The 20,967-nt window shown below is 41.7% G+C and overlaps 1 protein-coding gene and 1 long non-coding RNA gene across 2 annotated transcripts in view; one reads left to right on the forward strand and one right to left on the reverse strand.

Moving 5' to 3' along the window:
* Positions 1-20,967, reverse strand: part of LOC143784662 (uncharacterized) — a 260,577-nt gene that overhangs the window by 201,402 nt on the left and 38,208 nt on the right. The gene's annotated exons all lie outside the window — the stretch shown is intronic.
* Positions 15,061-20,967, forward strand: part of LOC143784659 (homeobox protein Hox-D4-like) — a 37,872-nt gene continuing 31,965 nt past the window's right edge. Inside the window, exon 1 of the mRNA XM_077273172.1 lies at positions 15,061-15,827. Coding sequence (XP_077129287.1) covers positions 15,485-15,827 — 343 coding nt within the window. The 5' untranslated portion in view covers positions 15,061-15,484. The remainder of the gene's footprint in view (positions 15,828-20,967) is intronic.

Genomic DNA, 20,967 nt, shown 5'->3' on the forward strand with positions numbered 1-20,967 from the left:
CGACGTCATCACAGGTCCTGCGCTCATACCAACCCTGGGACCGGAAGCTGCCGCGTGCATCGGACACAGAGCCAGGACTTCAACAGGCCTTCGGAAGGTGAGTATATGTTTATTTTTTATTTTAAGTCTGTATACTACGTGGCTCTGTGCTGTATACTCTGTCACTGTGCAATATACTACGTACGTGGCTGGGCAATATACTACGTGGCTGGGCAATATACTACGTGGCTGGGCAATATATTACGTGGCTGGCCAATATACTACGTGGGCTGGGCAATATACTACGTGGCTGGGCAATATACTACGTGGCTGGCCAATATACTACGTGGCTGGCCAATATACTACGTGGCTGGCCAATATACTACGTGGCTGGCCAATATACTACGTGGCTGGCCAATATACTACGTGGCTGGGCAATATACTTCGTGGACATGCATATTCTAGAATACTCGATGCGTTAGAATCGGGCAACCATCTAGTAGTCTAATAAGGCTGAATTCATAGATTTCAGGGTCTTATCTCATCTATGGTCACAAAAGTTGCAAAAAATGTACGAAATACAAGGTTTTTTTTAGCAGTGTGTGCTTGTCTATTACTACCTTACTCCCAACTGTAATGGATTGTGTGACCCCTACAGACACCTCTTCCTTGCAATGCAGGGCAGTCAGTAAACCCTGATGTGCGCCCCCGCCGCCATCTACTCTATCTGCAGCCTCCACTTGGATGCAGGGTCACACTGCGCAGGGTTTATTTGCAATCTGTTACTATGAAGACACATAGATACACGAGAGCTGTGTACAAAAGATAATATGGTTTTTAATTCAGTCTATTTGCAAAATTGCATCATGTTTTATTTTAGTTGCAATGAAGAATGGTTGCAAAAGTCTACATACCCACAGCTAAGCCTCCCAGCGATTCAGAGGTTAAACGGTCGTCTCTGTTTTGCGCTGCTCTGGGATGACTGATTCCCATGGAAAAATCAAAGCGTCTGCCCAGACCTTGGCTTTTAATTAATGTCCATCATTACCAAGATAATGACCAGTGATTGCCAGCGGTATAATCATTAACCACTACCCACACTGGACAAACTGCAGGGAGGACACATGGGGATAAGGCGTCAATAGGAATAGCCACATTTCATGGCCAAATAATGCTGGGGGCTCAGCCTAGAACATTGGGAAAAACATTGCCCTCTGAGAAACTCCACATGGCATCCAAATGGAGCGGGCAGCGGAGACCCCTGTTATACCGTATATTGGCCCAAGAGCCCCTATTAGAGGACAGTGGGGCCCTTCAATGGTTATAGAGCAGATAAAAGAGCAGCGTTTCTCTCTGTAGGACCCAGGACATCCGTGCATTATATGGACAGTCCAGTGCTTTCTATGGGACCTGTGTAATGCTTTATTTCTCCTGTGGGGGAGCTGCAGGGAAATTAAACATTCACTGCCAGGTTTCCCTACAGATTGCAGCTAATCACGGGGTTCCCAGCTGCGGGGCAACCTGTAATCAGCTTGTCTTTATAGGGCACTTCCAAAAATGTCTTGTGAAATTTGAGTAACACCTTGAGGTCTCTTACAAGGGGTTGTCCACTGCTGAACTATCCCTCACATCTCAAGGAGCACTGTTCAAACCATCATCCAAAAATGGAAGGAGTTTGGAGTGACTACAAACCTACCAAGACATGGCCGACCACCTAAGCAGACATCCCAAGGAAGGAGAGCAGTAATCAGAGAAGCACCAGAGAGGACCATGGTCACTCTGGAGGAGCTGTGGAGATAAACAGTGCAAGTGGGAGAATGTGTCCGCAAGACGACTATTAGTCGTATTCTCCACAGAACTGCCCTTTACAGAAGAGTGGCAACAAGAAAGCCATTTTTGAAAGCCATAAGAAGTCCCGTTTGCAGTTTGCAAAAAGCCATGTAGCGGAAGAAGGGGCTCTGCTCAGATGGGACCAAAGGAGAACTTTTTGGGCTAAGTGCGAAACACTATGTGTGGCGGAAAAATAACACTACATATCATTCTGAAAACACCATCCCCACCGTCACACATGGTGGAGGCAGCATCCTACTGTGGAGAGGCTTTTCTTCAGCAGAGACAAGGAAGCTGGTCAGAGGTGAAGGGAAGATGGATGAAGGTAAATACAGGGCAATCCTGGAGGAAAACCTGTTAAGAGGCTGCAAAAGACTTGAGACTCGGGCGCAGGTTCACCGTCCAGCAGGACAAGAACCCTAAACATCCTGAGAGAGCTACAATGGAGGGTTTAGATCAGAGCATATGCCTGTGTGTGAACGGCCCAGTCACAGTCCAGACTCAAATCCTAGAGAATCTGTGACGTGAAAATTGTGATCACAGACGTCTCCATCCAATGTCACTGAGCGAGAGGACAAAGAATAAGTGGCAAAATGTCACCTCTAGATATGCAAAGCTGGAGAGACAGACCCCTAAAGACTGCAGAGAAAGCTGGTGGAGAGAGACCCTAAAAGACAGCAGCAATACCTGCAGAAAAGGTGGTCCTAGAAAGTACTGACTCAGGGGCTAAAGGCAAGATGTTTTACTGCAGATTCTGACTTCCCTATAGAACTAGAATCCTCAACAAAAACCACGATTCCTCTGCGACATTAATTGATGAACTTCGGATTTGATCTCCAGTTAATTTCTGCAAAGAAAATGTCAGCAGCTCATGGATAAAATCGGTGCAGATCGCAACCACTGTTCCTGTGTCTCAGCAGCGTTCCCGTCCTATGTGGTCGCACCCTGGGATATAAAAAGTATAAATTATAGAAAGCGGAAATAAAGGACTGGAGCCACCATATATTTTCTAGCCCATATTACTCGCTGTCGTCATCGCCTACAGAGAAGTATTGGTGACACAGACTTTCGCCAGGCGCGGTCCTACACCGCCCCTGGGTCTCAGTCCTGACTCCTTATCACCCCGGTCTGGGAACGCACAGACGGAACTGTCATTTGCAGTGTAATTTGCCTGGAATTTGGGTGAGAGGTGCAGGAATTAGAAGCAGGTGACTAATTGCTCTGTTATCAACCAGCAGGAGCTCATTACCCGGCCATAATGACTGATGATGGAAGTAGGATAGTTCAGGGGTCAGAGAGTACAGGGTGTAAGGAAACTGGAAATTCATTGCAAATTCTTCAGTTATTGATGAGTAGTAGCCTCCCAATGAAACCATAGGATCCCCTCACCTGGGGGCTGTTGGATGAACGTCTAGTTAAAGGGGCTGTCCATGGAAGATATGGCATGGGGCATGGACAGAGGCAGCTGCACATTGGGCGGTTCAGCCGAGGACTAAACCACTGGACGCCCAGCGACTGTGGCACATCGGTCCCAAGTATCTCAACAGCACCAGTGGCTGTTTTTGGAGCAGTTCTTCCTATGGCAGACATTGGATGAGATAAGCCATTGGAGGTGCTCGAATACATTTCATGGTGCACCACTAATGGTGGATTGTAAAGAACCAAAACTATTGGATTATATATGAGGGACCCCAACCTAAGACCAGGGGTGGGCTCTATGTGCAGAGCAGGGGCCATGGATGCATGATGTGCTGGCTGGTTTATTTGTTGCCCATTCACTTTAATGGAAAATAACTTCCAGGCATCCTGATCTGAGCAATGAAATCAATTGATGTGACATGATTCTATGGTGGAAAAACCCCTTTAATTTTATTAGTGGGACCTCCACCAACCAGTCGAAGGAAGAAGAAACACGAATCTGACAAGGATTATGGTGCCCTTAGCCCCTTCCCACAAAAGGATGTAATAAAACTCCTTTTTTAAAAGGATTAGGATGAAGAATTCAGGAGAAAATGTTATCACAGTCTGCAGAATTACATAAGTATTGTGACCTGTGGTCCAAACGATTCACTAAAGGGACAAAATAAATAACTAAAAATAACAAAACATAAAAGAATATTACAAACCAATCCACTTTTCCTAAAAAAAAATATATATAATAATAATAAATTATATATACCGTATATATATATATATATATATATATATATATATATATATATATATATATATATATATATATATATATATATATATATATATATACACACACACACACACATACATATTTGGTAATGCTTCATCAACATTAAATTATGTATTCAATACGGTAAATGCTGCAACAAGAAAAACACTAGAAGTTTTGCCTTTTTGGTCGTCTTACTCAAAAATATGGAATAAAAAACCTATTCAAAATATTCCAAATTGTAAAAAGAAAAAAATCATCCCCACAAAAATCAAGGCCTAATAGAGCTCCATAGATAGAAAAATATGGGTCTTCAAAATTTGGTTTATGTTGCCATATTCTATTTTTTTGTTACCTTTTTTATGTAGAAAACATAAAAAAAAAAATACATTTAGTAAAGTTACCAGATCATCTACACTGCAAAGTGAATGCTGTAAAAACAACCCCCAATAAACAACCGCAGATTGCTGGGATTTTTTTGTTCCACCCAGCGGACCCCTGAGGTTTACCTACATGAAGCCGCTTCATTAAAAAGACGGCGGTCTTCTTCCTGAAGCGGCTTCGCTGGCGGATTAGTTGCGTCTCTGTCACCGGAATCTTTTATCTATAATTTCAGCCTCCTAGCGTTAGTCGCCCGAACCCTGAAATAGTAAAACAAAGTAACAAAAGACTGACCGTGCCCCTATTTCTTATACCCCACGGTCCTTTGTCCCTCTGTACCCAGCATTTTCCTTGGTATAATATCTGTACCTTCATACTTATCACTTCAGGATTTTCTTTTCATTTTATTACATCTTTGCTTTCCATACATAGGAGATAATTACACCACGTCTACATTATTTAGTCCAAGCCCTTTACTGCACACGCAGATTTAGAGGTTAGGGTGGATCAGTGGGTCACACAAGGTACCTTGTCATTTGCTCTACTTTTTGGCCGAGGGCAGGGCGGAGGGCAGGATGTACCTTATATTGGCTATACCTGATTAGTGTGTGTAGCTTTTTCATTTAATATTTTTTCTTTTCTATCCCTTTTATGTTTGTACAGTAAAATATATTTTATAGGTGGTCCCTATGTATTTGCATGATGATTTCTCTTTTTATTTTGCGTTTAATCAGGATGTGATAGGATGATCCCAAATAATTTGCAAAAAAGACTGAACATTGTGCACAGGGATGTTTTTTTGCATTATGTCCATTTTTTGCAGCAATGCTTTTTCTGGCAAAATCTGAGAGAATATGACGTTGTGTGCACGCAGCCCTAGATGGCAAATGAGGTCACTGAAAACTACAAAACAACTCCATGACCTTAATGTGCTTCTTTTTGAGCCACTCCTTTGTTTCCTTGGCTGTTTGTTTTGGGTCATTGTCTTGCTGGAAGTCCCAGCCACGACCCATTTTCAATGTCCTGGCAGAGGGAAGGAGGTTGTCACTCAGAATTTTACGGTACATGGCTCCATCCATTTTCCCATTGATGAGGTGAAGTAGTCATGTGCCCTCAGCAGAGAAACACCTCCAAAACAAGGTTTCCACCTCCATGCTTGACAGTGGGGATGGTGTTCTTTCGGTCATAGGCAGCATTTCTCTTCCTCCAAACACGGCAAGTTGAGTTATTGCCAAAGACCTCAATTTTTGTCTCATCTGACCACAGCATCTTCTCCCAATCACTCACAGAATCATCCAGGTGTTCATTGGTAAACTTCAGACGGGCTGCACATGTGCCTTCTGGAGCAGGGGGACCTTGCGGCACTGCAGGATTTTAAACCTTTATGGTGTAATATGTTACCAATGGTTTTCTTGGCGACTGTGGTCCCAGCTGCCTTGATATCATTAACAAGTTCCCCCGTGTAGTTTCAGGCTGATCTCTCACCTTCCTCATGATCAAGGATACCCCACGAGTTGAGATTTTGCACGGTGCCCCAGATCGATGTCGATTGACAGTCATTTTGTATTTCTTCCATTTTCTTACTATTGCAGCAAAAGTTGTCTCCTTTCCACCCAGCGTCTTACTTATGATTTTGTAGCCCATTCCAGCTTTGTGCAGGTCTATGATCTTGTCCCAGACATCCCTATAAAGCTCTTTGGTCTTGCCCATATTGTAGAGGTTAGAGTCTGACTAATTGAGTCTGTGGACAGGAGTCTTTTATAAAGGTGACTCTGTAAGACAGGGGTCTTTAATGCAGGTAACGAGTTGATTAGAGCGTCTAACTGGTCTGTAGGAGCCAGAACTCTTAATGGCTGGTAGGGGATCAAATACTTATTTCTCACTGCAAATTGCAAACAAATTTATATGATTTATACAATGTTATTCTCTGGATTTTATTTTTTACATTCTATCTCTCAATGTTAAAATTAACCCACCCTTAAAATTATAGACTGTTCATGTCTTTGTCAGTGGGCAAGCTTACAAAATCAGCAAGGGATCAAATACTTATTTCCCCCAAGGTATGTGACGTGCACCAAGACTTCAGTGACCAGAAACCACAAATCATGTGTAAGAAGATGTCAGATAATTCTGAGCTCAGGACACTGAGAACACTTCCCGGATCGGGCGTAATTCAGGGTCCTGTCTGTCAGATGTGTCTTGTAGGATCAGCTCATGAACTGGATGAACTCTGCTACATCACCTCTGGCCCATGCGATAATGTATAAATAGGTTTACTGAACAGATAAGAGCGCCGCTAACTGTTGGGCAGATTTGGATATTTACTCTCAGGTGTTGGTAAAGTGACTCCATACAGAATTATAACTCACCTTTATGGAAACTTCCATGATTCTTTTTTTTTTCTGTAATTATTTACAGAATATATTGCACAATGAACATGACTGCAGGACGCACCGCACAGGAGCTGGATCCCTAAAATAGTGGATCAAAAATATTTACAGAGTGGCGACATTTATTTTGTTTAGATGCAGTGAAGCAAAGAAAAAAAATGGTTGCAAGAATGTTCATACCCCTTAATTTTACAGGAAGCCTTTAGGGGTATTACCATTTTATAAAGTGAAAGCTCTGACGTTACTATATGATCTGTAAGGGTCCGACCTCTGGGACCCCCACTGATCCTGAGAACACTGTGACTGCAGCATCATATTCTAGGTGAGGAAAAGAATGAATGCTTTTAAGCCAATAGGTTTTCCAACTATAGAGGTTCTCCGCCTTCGATCGCACCTGTGGGCTGGAAAGATCCCCTGTAATTAAGTCGATTACAGGGTGACCTGCTATAATTACCCCAATAATTCATTGTAATCTGTGAAGAATCTGGCAGTGAGAATCCAGTTTCCACACAGAGCAAAAAAGGGATTACATGGTGCAAAACTAAACAGTAAGAGACTACGCAGCTCCTCGTCACTGTGGCTAATAAAACAATTACTAGAAAGGACTTTTTTCTCTCTCACCCCAGAGCTGGATTCACAGCTACACCGCTCAGTACTGTGTTATAATGTCCTCTATGCTGCTACTTCTGATCATGTGCCACATAAAAACAGGAGAACAGGAATCTCTCACCTTTGTGTGTGCTGTGAATGGAAAACATCATAGCATCTAGTATCCACCCAGGAGCTCAGAGAAAACTGAAAGTTAGAGCCATCACTGGTGAAAAATGAGCAATAAATAGAATGGTCAGAAATAGTGTAATTTCTCATGTATACACGAGACCCCTTTTTTGAATAGTTACCTGAAACGACAGGTACCCTTTAATAAATTGCTGATCACTCACTTCCATTATGTGCTTTCATGAAAAAATGGCTCATGTTATAAGAAATGTCCTATACGGAGTCTCAGTATTGGAAACTCCTCCTAGGATGACGTCCTCAGTAGTGGAGCGAGTGATACAATTGTGTCAGGTCTCTGTGATACATTCCCTTACAGTGCGCAGCTCCATCATGGAAGTAGTGATAATTAAATCAGCTATGCTTTATATGGAAGGGCATTAAATCATACCCGGCCTGGTGCTGGGGGACTGGACGCTACCGTTACCGCTGATTTCCCATGAGTAAATTTGCTCTATATCAGGCTGCAGTCAGGCAGGAATACGCCTTATTAAATGAATGGGGCGTGGAGCGAACACACAGAGTAATTTCTGAAAGACATGGCCAAATATATACAGTGGGGAAAATAAGTATTTACTACACTGCCAACTTTACAAGTTTTCCCACCTACAAAGAATGGAGAGGTCTGTAATTTCTATTGTAAGTACACTTCACCTGTGAGAGAAAATCTAAAAAAAACAAAACAAAAAAAACAGAAAATCACATTGTAGGATTTTTAGATTATTAATTTGCATTTTATTGCATGAAATAAGTCTGGCACATGTTCTCGCACTGAGAGCAAAGAAGATGGGACCACCCAGGGTTAGAGACCCCAATCCCCAAGGGTCCCATACAATGGGCTGTCTCTAGTCACCTTTGCTTCTTGTGATTCCCCCCGAGTAGAGTTGTCCTCTTGTAGACTTTAGGTTGGGTGAAAGCCACCAAGACCTGATGCTTCCAAACAATGATCTGCCCCGGATTAGGCCATGGTCCAGTAATATTATTATACAGTATGTTCTCATTTTTTTGTCTTCCTTTTCGCCCCTCTTTACTGTGTTCAGCCAAAAGCTGTTTCTCTCTCCCCCAACAGCCTGATCCTTCTCTCCCAACAGCCCGATCCTTCTCTCCCAACAGCGTGATCCTTCTCTCCTCTCCAACAGCCCGATCCTTCTCTCCCAACAGCCCGATCCTTCTCTCCCAACAGCCCGATCCTTCTCTCCCAACAGCGTGATCCTTCTCTCCCCTCCAACAGCCCGATCCTTCTCTCCCAACAGCCCGATCCTTCTCTCCCCCCAACAGCCCGATCCTTCTCTCCCCCCAACAGCCCGATCCTTCTCTCCCCCAACAGCCCGATCCTTCTCTCCCAACAGCCCGATCCTTCTCTCCCCCCAACAGCCCGATCCTTCTCTCCCCCCAACAGCCCGATCCTTCTCTCCCCCAACAGCCCGATCCTTCTCTCCCAACAGCCCGATCCTTCTCTCCCCCAACAGCCCGATCCTTCTCTCCCCCCAACAGCCCGATCCTTCTCTCCCCCCAACAGCCCGATCCTTCTCTCCCCCAACAGCCCGATCCTTCTCTCCCCCCAATAGCCCAATCCTTCTCTCCCAACAGCCCGATCCTTCTCTCCCCCCAACAGCCCGATCCTTCTCTCCCCCCAACAGCCCGATCCTTCTCTCCCCCAACATCCCAATCCTTCTCTCCCCCCAACAGCCCGATCCTTCTCTCTCCCCAACAGCCCGATCCTTCTCTCTCCCCAACAGCCCGATCCTTCTCTCCCCCCAACAGCCCAATCCTTCTCTCCCCCCAACATCCCGATCCTTCTCTCCCCCAACATCCCAATCCTTCTCTCCCCCCAACAGCCCGATCCTTCTCTCCCCCCAACAGCCCGATCCTTCTCTCCCTCCAACATCATCTGTAAAGGGCGAATCTGGAGACACTTTACAATCAGACGGTCAGGGTTCGGTTGAACCATTATCTCTCAATTTTTAACCAAAGGTTTCCCCTTTCTACCCATTGCCATTTTGTCTTTTTTTTTCCTAATTTCATATTAAACATTAGGAAAGTTGATTTAAATGCATTCACAAGGGGCAATGTAGTTGCAGAATTTTTGGAAAATCAGTTTTACTCATGTGAATAGAGTGGTGTCCACGGATCAACAGAATAAATATTCACAAATATGTCATTCTTCCAATTTGAAGGAAACGCTTTGTGATTATACTGGCCTTAAATTCAATATATAATCCCCCCTTTCTAATTCTACTGTCCATTTTTCTGCCCTGCATAAGGCTAAACCCCAAAAATCTTTCCCTCTTTACATGATCAGGTGTTCACGGTGACCGTTATAGGTCCTGTCTGGCCCTGGTGGATTTTATACGGAAAAGGCTTTGCTCATGTTAGCACTGTGCTTTCCATTTATAATTTTCTGCAGGATGTGACACAGACAACACTGAAAAATAACCGGGATTCACAGGGATTGCGAAGATGTGTCACGTTGAGAACTAAAACTGAGCTGCACGGCGCGAGCTTGGCTGCAGATGTGAACAACGAATAAAGAAAAAAAATAATAATCATCTAAACTAGAAAAAAACATTTTACCTAACTCATGTGATGGTGCTTTATAGCATGAAAAATAAAAAGGAAATATATATATATTTTTTTATTTCTTAAAGCAACTTTCAGAATTTTATTTTGCCCATAAAAAATATTCTAAAAAACTCTCTGACATGCAATAATGCTTATTAAACTATATTGCAAAGCTGCATATTATGTAAAAATCCTGATATTTAGCGTAATACTTATTATAGAAAAAAAATTAAAAAAGGCACCATTATTTGGAAAAAAAAATTTGGAAAAAAAAAATGTAAAATTTAAGATTTACATTTTCCCATTTGCATTTTGTTATTACTGCGAATGTCGCGATTTTAGTTAAAATTTACCTGCACAGACATTGAAAAAAGCTCCACATATGCTATAAAGTCAACTTTCTTAATGGTTTCCATCATTTCAAATGAAATCTTGAGACACATTAGGTTTGACTGTAAAGACCAGAGGAAATGTTATATACATTAGATAATATTTACACTTATTGTTTAAGAAATTCCTTTAATCCAGCATCCCATAATCCAGAAAGTCGGATAATTCTGCACTCGTTCACAGCACAGATCTAAAACACAAATGTAAAACCAGAAGACTGAACAATTAATTTATCTTTAATAAGAAGAATTTACTAATGAGCACGATGAACAGAATCAGGTTATTAGTGCCGACAGAAGGATTTCTGCTTTTTTTTCCATGGATTTTTCTAAGTGTGTGAGAGTAAATTTATCCAGAATATTTGATAACTGGACACTTATGAGGTCTTATTGTTTCTGGATTACAGGATATAAGGATCTTTATTCCCACATCAGTATTTGTATTTTGTCAAAACCAAGAGTGTCCCTAAAACATATAATTTCCGCTCCTGCTTTTGCCTGATTCTAAATACTGATGTGTGAATAAACTCTAAGATAGGTAGATACATTTTTATTTTGCTGCACATCTAATAAATTTTTTTATACCATTATACTGTTATATAAAAAAAAAACTCAGCATGTCATAGAATTTCTTTTAAATTGCAATTTTACATTTGAATGTACATAGAAGGTAAGGAATATTTGATTAGAATTCTGTAAATGTATCTTTTTGCATTTTTACAGATTGTACATTAAATACTAACCTCCAAGCTGAATTATAATTCTGGGTTCTGATCCATCTTGTAATATTGCAGTATTTTTTCTATACCGGTTATTGGACTATACGAGCCGATGTTACATAGTGTACGATCTCTATACAATGTCCTTATAAATTATGACTTAGTGACTGTCAAGTACAAGCTCCGCATCACATCACAAGATGACACGGACGGCTCTGCTGATCGGAGCTGCAATGTAGGAAGATGCAACAGGCAGAGCTCAGCGTTACATCCGCAAAGACTGGAATACAAGAATAGGCTTCACGAAAAGCAAAACTAAATGACAGATTTATGATCTAAATATAATTTCAATATTGTAAAAAAAAAATGGTTGCTCAATGAATATATTTGGAGAGATTGTAAAAAGTAAACACAATTCCAACAATAATATAAACATACTTTAATAATATTAAGCGCTTAATTGGAATTATACTGTCTACTAAGAGAATTTGCATATATAAATGTGAGAAGACAAGAATACAAAAATGACAAAGAATAATCAAATTATCACAGCTAGTTGCAAACATAAAAATGATGATGATAACTATTATTAATTAAGAGTTATTCTTATTAAAAAAAAGTGCACTATTTTGTTATGATTTCTATTTAAATTTTGTAACATTTATAATACTAAATCATAGCCTTTTTTTATTTTAATATATAAAATGTGATCATAAGATTAAATATAGTTTAATATAATATTTAATGATAAAATGTAATATATTTAAATATTTAATTAAAATGTATTTTAATCTATTCAATGTTTCCACATTCTCTGTTGTAGTGAATGTTTCTTTACAGCACTAGAACTTTAAAATTCATCCCATAACTTTTTGTTTTTTATTTACCAACTGTGATTCAATATTTGTAAAATATGTTTTACATATCTATATATATTTAGGTTTTCATTTAACTTGTGTATATTTTTTCTTTATCATCACTATTTTTTAGTATATTTTAGTGCAGTTTTTTTTAGTTTACTTTTTTAGATATACTATTTTTCATTTTTGTTATCACTTTATTAATTTTTTTTATTAGTGCTCTTAATGAGTAAATTTCACTTTAACTGTAAAACTTGTTTATCTTCCTTGTATAAATGTAATGATGCTTGTTTGCCTCTTTTATGACAGCCCGGCCCTTATATCAATGCTTGGGAAATTGTAACCTTTAGCAAATTGACATTTAATTGTTTTATGGTTTTGTAGGATAAATGGGGCAGCTGTTGGGCACAGGGAAGTGTTGTGATTAGTGATGGGTCTGATGTAGGCTGAGGCAGGGGTGACTACAACAAAGGAGACATTGTCACTATCACAGGGAACTTGTCGTAAAGCGATAACCTGTTTATAGAGCCGACTCTTTATATTGGAGATTGTCTTATCTGGCTGCTGTGCTGTACTAGGACCTGATCACTCAGGAGAGATCAGACACCTTGGCATGACTAATTGACTGACATTACATTGTAACACTCATCAGAGGAGCCATCCCTGTGTCCAGTACCAGGACCACCATCAGGATCAGTAATGATATGAGAAGGAGGAGGACAAGAACCGTCCAGGAACAGACAACCCTGCCCGGTCTCACCTAGGAGTTCAGGGGTTTCATACATGCAAAACTAATGATGGGGACTGACAGCAGCTTCAGTCATTAGGCTATGTTCACACTTTGCGTTTTTGAAGCTTTTTTAATGCAAATTTTCAGCTCCCTTTCACAGTACCAGCAAATTCTGTGAGATTTCAGAAATCTCATGCACATACCTTCGATTTTTTTTTCAGTTTTAACAAACAGCTGCGTTTTTGCAAAATGCAGCATGTCACTTCTTTCAGCATTTTTGCACAATTTTTCACCCTTTGAAAGCAATGGGTAGCGGAAAAAACGCTGCAAAAACGCTGCAAAAACTGCAGGTACCAGTCTTGGAGACAAAACTTGGTGAAATTAAATCAGATTTTTTTATGCACTAAAATTTATCAGCATGCACAAGAGACAAATGTACCCTGACAAAAACACAGCAATAAAAAGGCGGCAATAAAAACTAAGCAAAACCTGCTTTTTCTATGCAGCTTAAACTTTGTATAATAAAAAACGCTGCAAAAACACAAGGTGTGAACATAGACTTAGTCTCCGAATTACAGGTATAATGATATTGAAACAGTAAAAAAAGTACAATGTAACTAAAAATAAAGACATTTTAATAATGTAACACTATTAATATAGTAAAGTAATAAACTAGTACAGTAGTAAAGCTCATTAATAATCTGCCAATATTAAAAAGATAGATACAATTTGAGAGATAGAAAAATCTAAATAACATACAAAAATAGATAAAACTGCATAGATAAATGATAAGCAAGATAAATGTAAAGTACACAAACTGATAGAACATGTAAATAGATCGATATATCATACAATGGGTCTGAATAATTTTCCATTTGCACATTGTTTTTGCCTACTTTTAACTGTTTTTAATTTTTTAGTTGCACCTTAGTAAAAGAACATGTATGTGTTGTTGATTTTTTTTTTTATTATTTAATGTTCACCATTGGAGGTGGTGTTTGGGATTTAAGGATGTTTCTGCCTGATTCATAAAGTGCAACAAGTCTTTTTGAGCAAATGAACTCTAGAATCCCCCTGGAATTACATTAAGTCCGCCTGAGATTTTTGTGCAAATTTTGCAACATTTTATTGGAACATGAGATTTTCACTCAACAGGTTAAAGGTAAAAATAAAGACCATTTTTTACTTTTGCTTAAAATTAATGAATCACATGTGCCATTTTGAAGAATTTGGCGCTTTTTTTGTATCAATGAAAAGCACAAAAAAGGACTTCATACATAACAACAAATGATGACTCGGACCTTATATGTATATTATAAAATAAATAAATAAATAAATGGGGAGAATTTTCAAGACTTGTGGCAATTTGTTTGTCTTCTGTTTTTAACGAATAATAAAAAAAAAATCACTTTCTTGCTATTTTAAGGTGCAATTTTAAAGGACTGGATGTAATACTGTAGGTGTGATTTTCTACACACAAAAGGTTTAAAAAAAAAAAATTAAATTATCCAACAAAAATTCACAATCTCATTCCAGTAGTGGCATAAAAAATGGTGATACATTAACAAATTTGGCCCAGATAAAGGAAACCTAGTCGCATGCAGATCGGATTTAAATGTAAAATACATAAGTAGTAGATGTAACTATTTTCTATGAATACTGTAAAGAATTGGTGGGCTGAATGAATACTCGAGATGCAGAATTATTGCATCTAAAGTCATTATTTTGAATTTAGAACAGAAGAAGAGAAAGTGATTGTATAGAAACAAGACACAGCACACAATGTATCCACAAGACACAGCACACAATGTATCCTCAATAATTGCCCCATGCTTCCTAATTCTGCATATAATTATATTTTCAGTTTGTGTAGAAGTGCGATGAATAATAATAGATCCAGAGTATTCATCGCCTGGTGTATAACTACTACTACTCCCACCAGACGCAGCTCTGCTCCCCTGGTTATGCATTAACTTTCTGTACATTACTCTATGGTGACCTGTGTAAAGTACAGAGCTCTGATGTACAGAATAGTAAGAAGGCTTCCTCCACATCTGGAGACAGGGAGGGTTAACCCCTGCTGTGCCATGGTCCAGAGCTGCAGAGGTGGCCAGGGAGGGCTGGACCTGCCAGGGTCCCATGTACACAGGGCTTGGCTTGCAGCAATGAGAGGCTAATTAGCTCATTAGCAGCCTGTCAGGCTGACACTTAGCACAGGGGGGATGAGGTCAGTGTCTGACAACCAATGAGGAGGCGGCACCAGCTCCAGGCGACAAGTCACAGGCTGGGAAAGCAGCAGGGACAGGAGGAAACAGGTGCAAACAACTGGGAAGGAACTTTGTGGAGTTGATACATTTGTATGAACAGACAATGCATGTATCTGCTGCAGTCACTGCGGAGGACCTGCCAGGAACCACAGAGCTTGCCATTAATGACCCTCAGTAATCTCCAGGAAGGACTACCACCTCATCCTCCTCACAGAGCTGGCGATCCATGAACTGGATCATTAGAACAGCTCCCATCACCACCTCCTGCTGAACTCCTGGACCGCAGAGCTTGCGATCAGTGATCCCCCAGTGCCAGGATGTGTAGTTACTGAGCCTGCAGGAAGCTCAGAGCTCGCACTCTCTCTACTCACCGCAGCAGCCTGTGAAGAGCCTGGACCGAGTCTCCTCTGCTCCAGCCATGCACAAAGTCATGGAGAACTCGCAGAAGTTTCGGATTGATGCCCTCCTGGCAGAAGATCGCCCCCGTGTGGTGCCCTCTCAGGGCAGAGACCCTTGTCTAGTGCAAGCTGCCCCCATATCACATCTGTACCCGAAAACTGGGTTTTTGCCTCTACATGGACTCTACCCTTCACCTCTGTACCACATGCCCACTCTTGGCACCATGCAGCACCCACACTTTCCATACAGCGGCTTCTCGGGGGTTCATGTCCCAGGACCAGAACATATCAAAGCAGCATCATTGCCCCTGGAGCACTGGCTGAGAGCTGGGCTGCTCCTGCACAGGGGACCGGACCTGCATGGTGAGTACCTGGGACTGATGGCAAAACAGAGAAGGGGGGATAAAGGGCAGAACTGGAGGAGGGGATAAGGGGCAGAAAAAAAAAAGAGGGGGATACAGGGCAGAACAGAGAGGGGAGATAAAGATCAGAAAAAAGAGGGGGGATAAAGGGCAGGACAGAGAGAGGGATAAAGGGCAGGACAGAGAGGGGAGATAAAGGGCAGGACAGAAAGAGTGATAAAGGCTAAATAAGAGGGATAAATAAATGGCAGAACAGGGGGATAAAGGGCATGTTACAAAGGGGCTGTTATCGTTATGTATGCAAAATTGTTATATATATATATATATATATATATATATATATATATAATGATCCAGGTCATATCAATCTAATATCTATTAATCTCACACCTATCCAATATCTATCAATCAATGCCTCTATGTGTAACAGGTAGGAGAAGCCCTTTGTTCTGCACAACAGGTATACATGTCCTTGTATACCAGCCGCACCTAGTATACTGATCATTTGGGTGTGGGGTAGATTTCCTGGATATTTCTGTTCATTATTATTGTAGAAGAAACATCAAAACGTCTCATGTGACAATGAAAATATTCACTGATACATTTTATGATGCCATAAATACACACAGAGCCCAGCAAGTCTGTTGTGAAGTCTGCGAGACTGTGTGGGCGGTGTGCAGTGGGTCCACATGTAACAGGTAGGGCTGTGCCCGAGGACTCAGCAAAGGTGGATTTGTACCCTGAGGGCTCAGGCATGGCCATGCCCCATGGGGACCATTGTATGAAGACTGCAATGTGGATACTGTGGTGTCCTGCAAGGATTGATGGCCTTTACCCACCTGGCACCCTTACATCCTAGATTAATACCAGCCAATTTACCCACCTGGCACCATTACAACCTAGACTAATACCAGCCCCTTTACCCACCTGGCACCCTTACATCCTAGACTAATACCAGCCCCTTTACCCACCTGGCACCCTTACATCCTAGACTAATACCAGCCCCTTTACCCACCTGGCACCCTTACATTCTAGACTAATACCAGCCCCTTTACCCACCTGGCACCCTTACATTCTAGACTAATACCCTAGTGCTTTACCCACCTGGCACCCTTACAGCCTAGGCTAATACCAGACGCCTTTACCCACCTGGCACCCTTACATCCTAGACTAATACCAGCCCCTTTACCCACCTGGCACCCTTACATTCTAGACTAATACCAGCCCCTTTACCCACCTGGCACCCTTACATTCTAGACTAATACCCTAGTGCTTTACCCACCTGGCACCCTTACAGCCTAGGCTAATACCAGCCCCTTTACCCACTTGCCACCTCTACATCCTAGACTAATACCAGCCCCTTTACCCACCTGGCACCCTTACATTCTAGACTAATACCAGCCCCTTTACCCACCTGGCACCCTTACATTCTAGACTAATACCCTAGTGCTTTACCCACCTGGCACCCTTACAGCCTAGGCTAATACCAGCCCCTTTACCCACTTGCCACCTCTACATCCTAGACTAATACCAGCCCCTTTACCCACCTGGCACCGTTACAACCTAGGCTAATACCAGCCCCGTTACACACCCGTTACACACCAGGCACCCTTACATCCTAGACTAATCCTAGACTAATACCAGATGCCTTTACCCACCTGGCACCCTTACAACCTAGAAAAAACACCAAAAACAGGCAGAGATGCTTACCTGTCTAAATGGGCCTCAATACAATTGCACAGACGGTGCAGCGGACCCAAATAAAATGGCAAATGCACAGGTGCAATACCTAATGAAACAGCCAGCCTTCAATCAGGGATTGGCCGTGTGGTACACCAATGCACTAAGATATATACTCTGTATGTGGCGTGTTCACACAAGGAATGCAAGCATCTGGCTCCAACCTATTAATAACGCCCTATGGCGGGCTGCCCAGTGCTACAATGCATCCTGTGTGAACAGAGGCCACAGTGTACAGAACCATTTGGGCCCAACTGCACACTGCAAAACAAAACCCTTACAACCTAGACTAATGCCAGCCCATTTACCCACCTGGCACCCTTCCTAGGCTAATACCAGCCCCTTTACCCACCTGGCACCCTTACATCCTAGACTAATACCAGCCCCTTTACCCACCTGGCACCTTTACATCCTAGACTAATACCAGCCCCTTTACCCACCTGGCACCCTTACATCCTAGACTAATACCAGCCCCTTTACCCACCTGGCACCCTTACATTCTAGACTAATACCAGCTCCTTTATCCACCTGGTACCCTTATATCCTAGACTAATACCAGCCCCTTTACCCACCTGGCACCCTTACATCCTAGACTAATACCAGCCCCTTTACCAACCTGGCACCCTTACATCCTAGTTTAATACCAGACGCCTTTACCCACCTGGCACCATTACATCCTAGACTAATACCAGCTCCTTTACCCACCTGGCACCCTTACATAGCCTCTAAAGCTGCTTGTACATATCAGCCCTATGGCAGCCTCTATAGTACAGATGCTCTTTAGTGCTGACCTCTTCAACTTCTAGGACCATTTATATAATCACAGTCCGGAAGAACACTGAATATCTTGTAACATATACAATGCATGTGATGGTGGTGGGTCGTGAGCCGGTTCTGCTTTATGGCGGTGGTCAGATTCCATTCTCTTAAGGGAGCAGTGCAGTCATTTTGATAAGAGACAAGGAAATAATGAAACACACATGGCAGATTCCAGGATTGATTTACACAACTGATAAGATAATGGAAAACCTTTATCCCAGGAGATGAGTCCATATAGTTTACACTAAATATAGTGTACCATCCTCCATCTACACAATCATATTCTCCTGTGATCTGATCTACACCGACATACAGGGCGATGGCATAAAGGGGAACCCCCGGAAGGACTAGCTCCACCAGCGGCAGCGAGCCTATACTGTCTGCGGTCAATGTGGCCGGTATAGATGTCCTATCACAACCCATGGGGCAGCGGCTTGTCTCCCCAATATATCAGGTGTAAATGAGGCAATTCCCTAATATACAGCAGATGCACAGGTTCCTGAAAGGTGATCAATCCTGATGTAGGTTCAATTAATTATAGCGTATATAAACCTGTGGTCTCCAGCTGTACAGAGACTACAACTCCCATTGTGTTTCCAGCTGTACAGACACTACAACTCCCAGCGTATCTCCAGCGTTCAGTAACACGCTGAGAGCTGTCATTTCTTAAAGGCAGGAGAACCCCATTTGAGACATCACAGCTATTAATTATATGGTCATTTCTTTACTCCACATTTTGGGATAAAGCAGAGCTGAACTAAAAGTAAAGCCTGCAATTTATTAAAGTACAGCAGCGTAATGAGAAGATTCTGAACTGGCTGATAACAGGGGACAATAGAGTGCATTCCACTACAAGAACTTTATGAAGGATTTGTCGTCAGCCCTGACATATCTGTCACAGTATTACAATTGTAGAGCATTGTTTTTCATAATTCTAGGTTGGCCCATTCCTCTGTTAATTTTCCTGGAAATCCATGAACATATTGAAATCCGAGTGTTACTATTCCCCCTCACAATGCGGTGCGACCCGAAACACTCAGATACTCTCTGCACCAACTGGACAGGTGAGACACTGCAGGGACACACCGCAAAGACACAGCTACCGCCAAACTGTCAATCTATTCAGACATTTCCAGGAGGAACAAGAGAGGAGCAGCACATGCAAAGCTCAAAGAAAAGATGCTCTAGAACTGCTATTTCATTGGGAATATAGGCCACTTTAAAGGGTTATCCAGTGTCGTCCAAAACTGCTGACTTACACATCTGCAGTGAGAGCTGGCCACACCACGTTTTGACCCAACACATCAGCCGAGACTCCTGCACAGTTCTAGAAAACCCCTGTATGGGTCTATTTTTTTCCATAGTTGTAGTCCAGTCCAGAACTTCTAAGGATTCACTAAAGACTGAGGACTGAGGCTGCATCATGTCTATCAGTTCTGTATGATCTGAAGGCACACACACCATAAAAGCAGCTATAGGGGCCCTTGGGGCCTTAGTTTTGACTGGTCCCATTTTATTTGAGTAGTGGAAAGGGGATGGAGGCAAAATCAATTCCAGTTCCCTCCACCATATGTGTGTTCCTATATTACCATCAAATGCAGGGCTGTGTTTACCACCCGAGGTCCAGTGCCTAGGGCGGCAGGTTGTGAGGAGGGGGATGGTCCCGGTGTGAAAGAAAAGTGCTGATGCTGTAGAAAAAGACATGGACCGCACATCCAAAAATCATATCTAATGTCGCTTGGCAAAAAAAAAAAAAAAGAACATGAGGTTCTTAGCTTAGAAACTTGTTGGATGATACACATATTTGGAGTACAAACCTTGAAGGCTACAAATTTATCAGAAACAAGATTAACAAGAGGGGAGGAGGCATAGAGAAACCAGCAATATAGATTAAATATGAAAATACAAAACTCAAAATTAATCATATAAAGAAGGAGGAATCAAGAGTTTTTTTGTATAAAAATATATATATCCTTTATTACATATAATATTAACAATTATTTAACAGTATCATAATATTAAAGACAATGTGTCAGTATGAAAAAAGAGATTGATCCAATATAGGTGATAGCGCAAGCGCAACCACCAGCAGAGACTAAGCAGTTTATAAGGGGTTCAGAATAAATACTAACTACCAAATAAGTGTCCACTCACACATATAAGACAATGCAGTTCTGTGTGAGTATAGGTGTGTCACAAATCTACATACAACAGTCTTTTATCACGCAAGCCATGTGGCAGCGCTGATAATTAAGCAGCACACCTAGCATATATAAAAGAACCACAAGAGGGCCCCCTTGAGGAAGCGAGATTCGGTCTCGCGAAACGCGCGTCGGGGAGAGCGATCACCCGCAGAGCTGACGTTCTTATAACATGGGTAATTAACCAGTTTACTGCTTTATCTTTTTATATGTGGTTCTTTTATATATGCTAGGTGTGCTGCTTAATTATCAGCGCTGCCACATGGCTTGCGTGATAAAAGACTGTTGTATGTAGATGTGTGACACACCTATACTCACACAGAACTGCATTGTCTTATATGTGTGAGTGGACACTTATTTGGTAGTTAGTATTTATTCTGA

The sequence above is a fragment of the Ranitomeya variabilis genome, chromosome 7 (assembly GCF_051348905.1).
Source record: "Ranitomeya variabilis isolate aRanVar5 chromosome 7, aRanVar5.hap1, whole genome shotgun sequence".
In the NCBI taxonomy this organism is placed as follows: domain Eukaryota; kingdom Metazoa; phylum Chordata; class Amphibia; order Anura; family Dendrobatidae; genus Ranitomeya; species Ranitomeya variabilis.